Source organism: Populus euphratica, unplaced genomic scaffold (genome assembly GCF_000495115.2).
Source record: "Populus euphratica unplaced genomic scaffold, PopEup_1.0 scaffold3015.1, whole genome shotgun sequence".
Lineage (NCBI taxonomy): Eukaryota > Viridiplantae > Streptophyta > Magnoliopsida > Malpighiales > Salicaceae > Populus > Populus euphratica.
In genome coordinates this window covers 7,967-14,457 of record NW_011502857.1, presented here as the reverse complement: position 1 = coordinate 14,457, position 6,491 = coordinate 7,967, and the positions used below count along the sequence as shown (strand labels likewise).

At 35.0% G+C, this 6,491-nt stretch overlaps 1 protein-coding gene across 2 annotated transcripts; it reads right to left on the bottom strand.

The window, feature by feature from the left end:
- Positions 1 to 1,058: 1,058 nt before the first annotated feature.
- Positions 1,059 to 6,084, bottom strand: LOC105119512 (zinc finger CCCH domain-containing protein 16-like). Of its 2 annotated transcripts, none has more exons than XM_011017654.1 (11): positions 5,704 to 6,084; positions 5,356 to 5,569; positions 5,072 to 5,151; positions 4,861 to 4,956; positions 3,954 to 4,047; positions 3,132 to 3,334; positions 2,943 to 3,008; positions 2,653 to 2,819; positions 2,357 to 2,570; positions 1,786 to 1,858; positions 1,059 to 1,517 (listed from the first exon to the last, which is right to left on the bottom strand). In XM_011017654.1, exons 1-11 carry the CDS (start codon positions 5,745 to 5,747, stop codon positions 1,479 to 1,481), a joined length of 1,290 nt encoding a protein of 429 aa, XP_011015956.1. In that variant the 5' UTR covers positions 5,748 to 6,084; the 3' UTR covers positions 1,059 to 1,478. The 2 variants fall into 2 exon arrangements, with proteins under 2 accessions (XP_011015956.1, XP_011015957.1); XM_011017655.1 differs by having other exon boundaries at positions 2,384 to 2,570.
- Positions 6,085 to 6,491: the final 407 nt, after the last annotated feature.

Sequence of the window (6,491 nt, the reverse complement as noted above, 5' to 3'; positions counted from 1 at the left end):
ATGAATTTAATTGAGTTTAATAATTTTTTAAAAGTAACTTTTACTTAATTATATGTTAGAAATGAGATACATGCAAAATCAAACATCAATAATAAAATAAATATTTATTTGAAACCATAATAACCATAAAAAAAATAAAAAAAATCATTTATAAAATCTATTTTTTAACCAACTAAACATTAATGGATGAAACCGATGAAAAATAATATTTTTTTAATTATTATTGACATGAAATAAAAGATCAAATTGCTTCTAATATGAAAATCAAGCACTTAAGCCAACTTTTAAAAGTGATTTTTTTAATAAAAAAATCTTATACCCAAGTTAAATATTATTTTTTATTTATAAGTATTATAGAAACTTAACTTAAAAAAAAAATATATTAATAACTTCAATCAATTAAAAAATATCAATCCACAGTAATTGAAGGAGGGTGAATGTGGAAGCCATTGTAGAAAAAAAATAGTAAATTTATTGTTTAAACTCATACATATAATATTGATTCAAGCAAATCGTTTAAACTTATATTAATATTTTAAATTTATAAAATTTTTATTTGTCAACTAATTTAATACTACATAATAAAATTAAAAAAAAATAACTAGCCAAAGTGAAAAGAAAAAGAAGAAGAAGAATGAGCATCAAATGTGAAATGAGAAAAAAATGAAGGGGTAAAATTGAAAAAGAAAACAAATTAAAAAAATTATTTAAAAAACAAAATTAAAAGAATAAGAATTAAATTTGATAAATAAAAAAAAATCAAAAGAGAATATAATCTGAGACAAGAAAATTTGAGAAATGAATTATAACAAATGACATGTCTAATAAAATCAGGCAAAAATTCGTATTCGACTATTGGCTTGCAATCACAGGTAAAGAAAGCACTAAGAAATCACTGTTTTTGTTAGTTTATTATTTATATTTAATTTTGAATTCTTAGCTTAATTAAGCTAGCGTGAGAGAGATGCATAACCAGCCTCTCATGGCCCAACCCTTTATCAAGATCAAACAAATTTATCATCACTTCGCTGGAAACAAAACTACAAAATACATAAATATTTACAAATTCAATATTATTGGCTGTAAAGGCGTTTTTGAGTCCGTGACCGCAACAACCCTTTTGATTTACACCAAAAAAAAAATAAATCATAATTCTATTAGACATGCTCCTTCTTGGGAAGGCATCCAGTACCATGGTAAAAGCTTGCATTGCTCTATATACCAGGATTCAGTTGTCCCAACCAGTGAAACCACATTTCTTTACGAGAACACAAATTCCGGCAACAATCACATTTCCTTCTTTTATGTCCAAAAATATGTTCCTACGGCAATACTTCAAAACAAAAAAGGTTGGAAAACTGGTGCAGAATGCACCTTTTTTTCTTCTTCTTTTTTTGCCGAAGACTGGCTATCCATCCCTCTCGTTCAAGCATCAGCAATTTGCTTCTACAGCTCGTCGGTCAACAGCAAAATATTGTCTAGAAGACATATTCTTCAGGAGGTGCTTCTTCTGGAATCTAGTTATGCACAAGGAAGAGACCAATTAGACTCACTAAGGTCCAGAAATCAAGAATTACAAAGCCTAAAATTCACTTAAAAAGTAATTGCATAGAAAAACCAATTGCTAATGCAGTTGCAGTGCTGACACTTCTAGCTCCTTCCATATTTCAGTTTCTCAAAATTTATGGGCTACCAAAAACTGATCTCTCAGTTCATAACCTCTGACTGGAAACACAGATCTAATTGCAAGTCCCATGTAAGAGAAGCAAAGAAGGAATTCCATACCTCTCCAGGAATCCATTTTTCCTTCAACCAGATGCTTGCATCCCCAGAAAAAGTCTCCCTTTGCACCATAGTTCTGAAGGATTATAAAAGGCAAATAAAAATTTAGCCGTGCGCATCTGATGTGAGCCAATAGACAAGTTAGAATTTTGTGTTCAAAACATTTTTCAAATTCTATCTACAAAAACACCCAGTAAAGAGACAGGATTATGTCTGAGTGGAAGGTAGTTCAAAGAAGATAAATGTCAAGCTAGAGAACAGTGGTTTAAAAAAAAACGATACATAAATATGAACTTGGATTCATCCTAGATGCAAGCTAAATGGAAAAGGAATGCCTTCGGCTAAGAAAAATTACAACTAAGGAAAATTGTGTAATGCAAATGCAAATTCAATGTTCTTAGACCTTAATCTTCTGATAATGACGAAGAGAGGTCTTGATTGTTATAAGTAGCAATTCCAACTCAAAACATACATCATTGTTTATGCTTAGAACGTGAAGTGGCACTCAGAAATTCATAATTTCAACAGACCACTTCTAGTTTGCTTTAAAACTACACGTTCTTGACATGCTTACACTGGCTGAACATTTGTAGTAGCTTGCCCTGCTGCATTAAAAGCTGAATTGAGCCCGTTGGAAATGCTAAGAGGGTGGATTGATGAGTTTTGCATTGACAATGGAGAAGAAGAAATATTTTGAATGCTGTTTACACCACTGTTGCCAAAGCCTGCTATATTGCGGGAGAAGGAATTTCCAAGTGCCTGATTAGGGAGTTGGCTGCCAAGCAGGCCTGTCATATGACTGATAATCAGAAGGCATGGATCATAACAGGCACATCAAAACAGAAAGTACCAAAACCTACAAAATCGCACCGGCATTTATGGATGGAAAATTGGTTGTTCCAAATGCACTTGAAGTCTGGCTAGAATTTGAGGCATTTGCAGAGAGAAAATTATTTGTCCCAAATGCACTCACAGTCTGGCTAGAATTTGAAGGAAGATTTGATTGCCCAAAGACAATGTTTGATGGTGCAGGGGGGCTGAAAAGAAAATAGGTTAACATATATAAAAAGCCAAGGAGATAGCAAGGAACAAAATTTCATTAAATTAATAATTTCTACATGACTGAAACAAAATCAGAACGCTCGGAAAGGTTTTCTTGCCTTACTCCAAATGCAGTCAAAGGCTGACTTGGTTGCCCAAAGGCATTATTTGATGGTGTAGCAGACCTGAGAAAACAGAGACAATTTGCTTGAAATGACTAATGAAAGCCTAAGAAATATTAGGAACAGGATTTCAAGAAATAAAATCAAGCAGGCACCATGGGTTCAAGGAAAGAATGGAACAAAAACCTCATATTAAGAGAAGTCCCCAGTTGACCAAAACTGGAAACTGATGGAGGCGCAGTATTTTGAGCAGTAGCTGGAGTTGCATTGGCAGTGGCTCCAAAGAACGGACTCTGACCAGCAGGAGCAGGCTTTAAGGAATTGGGATTATGGAGAAGGTTATTGAACTCAATCAACTTCGAATTGAGTAAATTTCTCTCCTTTTCAACCTGCAAAGGATGTGTTTAGTAATAACTGAACAAGGGCAGCAACATTAGTTTTAACTTAGATATCTAATCTCTATGCTCATCTACAATGGCATCCTTCTAGAGCCAAAGTGATTTTTTTAATCTTTTCTTCTGTTCTTTGTGGCTTTACCAGATTTTATTCAAATAGAAGCAATGATCAGTACATAGTTTATGTGATTGTTCATAAAACCATAAAAATTAAAAATAGAGTTTTTTCAAATCAACAGTTTGAATATATCATCTCTGGGAAGTTTCACTTCAATATATTATAGATTTCTCAAATCTCATACCAATGTCCCATCCACATACATAAGAATATGAATCCCATCATCCATAGGACTCATAATTGCATCTATGAAGGGTTGTTTCCTTTGATATGCCCTAGAAAGTTATAGATAGTTTTAATTGAATCCCTCAAAGTTTCAGTTGTCTATTTAACTTTGTAAACTCCTCAGATTTAATTCCACGTGTTTGAAAACAAAATCGCAAGCAGAAACAGTGAGAGAACAAATGATGATGGATAACAAAACATTAGTATCTGCTGTTAATAAAGTATAAGCAAGCAGAAGAGTGGGAAAGCAGTCTGCTGTATTTTTCTTACAATTGATTGCAAGCTCAACCCACACTTATAATCATCATATGCTGCAGCTCGCAATTCTTCGTAACTAACATCACCAATAATGTCACATGGGCCACTGCATACAGACAAAAGGAAAAGCTCAGTCCAATGCATCCTCAAAATAAAAAGAAAGGAACAAAACTTGTCAGACAGTTTCAAATCAGACGGTGGAAGTCCATTGAGACATAAAAAAGCCATGATTATAGAAACTTAGTATCATCATTCGTAATCAGACAGTTTCAAATCAGACGGTGGAAGTCCATTGAGACATAAAAAAGCCATGATTATAGAAACTTAGTATCATCATTCATAATCACATTACTTCAGAAATTTATTCCAAACATGCATTTTCAAGAAGCACAAGCTGGTTTTTCATTCCTAATGATTGTTTTATCATTGAATTTCATCCTTTCAGCCTAACAGGGACTGTGCTAGTCTCTTTTCTCCATTTCAATCAAACTACGTTGACTCTAGGGGTAGATCTTATTAAATGTACATCTTATTTTTTTTGAATGATGGAACCTAGGTGTCTTCTTTATCCTTGGTGTAGCTAATAAAGAAATGCAAATGTTCTGTTTTAACTCTATTCAATCCAAAACCTTTTCTAGAGAATTGGTCATGGCTGTTTAACGCTGACTAATTGATGTCCATCACAAATGGGATTATTTCTGTTTGAAAGAAAAAAAGCGGGCTTAAACTCAAGATTACAAGACCAAAGACAGGATCCAAGAAAATGACAAGAAAACAACATTATAGTATACCATGAACGTAGAAACAAAGGAAACAACTATATACAACGTGAATGCATTGGCAATTGATGATCATATGATCTATATTGCGGATGTTTCAAGATTTTTTCAAGTGATAAATTGGAGTTAGAAAGACACACTCTTTCAAATGACCATAGCATGTAAGCTTCCAAAGCGGTCTCTCATGCTCAAAATCTTCAGCAATGAGACGTTTACACGAATCAGGATCCGCGCAACTGCAAACAAGCCAAATGGACAGTTTAATTAGGTACAAGTAAAACAGAGTCTCAGCAAAAATAAATGAAATTGTTTATTTGAAGGTATAGCAGAGTAGTAAATAGGAGGAATTACTTATGATTGGCAGGCTGATTGTCAGGTCTTTGACGCGATGAAGGGGCAGAGGCACCACGGGACCATTTATTCTCAAAAGGCTGAAGCACAAACACAATAAAACAGCAAGTATTATTATGAGTAACAAAAAACGAATCATAAAAATAAATAAAATCATGATCGAGTAATAAGCGTAAAAATGCAAGCATGTACAATATATAAAAAGAAGAAGGAAAAAAAGAAGAAGAAAAATTTGCGGGTTAAAGCAATGTGTGTGTGTGTGTGGAGGGAGGAAGGGAAAGAACCTTGAACTGTTGAGGTCTGTTATTAGCAGAATTATTGGAGGCAGGCCCAAAAGGACCGTTGGGTCTTTGCTGTTGCTGTCGATTGCCAAATCCAAAAGAGTTATTGTTGTTATTGGGTGTTTGCTGATTGCCAAATCCAAAGGGATTGTTGCTGGATTTGGGGGGTTGCTGAGGAGTGACATGAAGAAATTTGCATCTATCACCATACTGACAGCTAAATCAAAAAACAAAAACAGCAGAGTAGCTGGTATCAGCAATTAAACCCTACACCCGTAAGATAATAATTAGCTGCTGACAAATAAGAAGATACTGATAATTGAGAAGGATGAAGATGAGGTGATTAAATACCTGCCACGCTGAAAATTCCTACAAGGTTCCTTCTTTTTATACATTGTTATTCCTGTTTCTCTCTGAATTGAATGAAAATGGTGTTTATTTATTATTACTTCGCTTTTAGCTGTGCTTTGCTTCCCTCCCTCCCTCCCTCCTGATTTTCATACCACAGAGAGAGAGAGAGAGAGAGAGTTGGGTTGGGCCATGCTAGCCCAATCATGTTAAACAAGAGCCCACCATCAATCAAAGTTAAACTATCATACTGGGACGGGGACTGGGACTGGGACTGGGGATGGGGATGGAGGCTACTGACTAGTAAACAAAACAGATGGAAGAGAGAAAGAGGAAGAAGATGAAGTGATGAGATGTGCAGTATAATGGGTGTGTGTGGAAGGGTGGAAAGCTTAGGCTTGAGAAGGCCGAAGAGTATTATCTTTATCAAGAGCACTCCTAATCATGATCATGCTCAAGATGATCCCACCAACAAGAAACAACCCATTTCTGGAAAGCCCACCAGCAAACAGCTCCTTTCAGAAAATAATCAACTTCGCCTCTTCTTCCCCAGATTAGGAAAGGTGGAGCACCGGTATTATCATCATCACTCTTGTATATGTCAGTCCCCAGCTATATAAATATTGGCTTGTGCATGTAAACGTCTCTCTGTGGTGCGGTTGAAACCAATACCTTTTAAGGAACTGGCAAACACAGATACAGTTTCTGACGTGTTAAAGCACCTCCTCTTCCCAAACATTTCCATGATTGTGAAGGACACTCTGGTTCTCCTCCACCTAAACACAGACACA

Excerpts from the sequence above, each read along its gene's own strand:
- LOC105119512 (XM_011017654.1), bottom strand. The coding sequence starts at position 5,747 with ATGTATAAAAAGAAGGAACCTTGTAGGAATTTTCAGCGTGGCAG. Across the intron at positions 4,048-4,860 it reads TGCTATGGTCATTTGAAAGA|TGGCCCATGTGACATTATTG; the intron begins GTGTGTCTTTCT and ends GTCTGTATGCAG. Across the intron at positions 3,335-3,953 it reads GGTTGAGCTTGCAATCAATT|GTTGAAAAGGAGAGAAATTT; the intron begins GTAAGAAAAATA and ends CATCCTTTGCAG.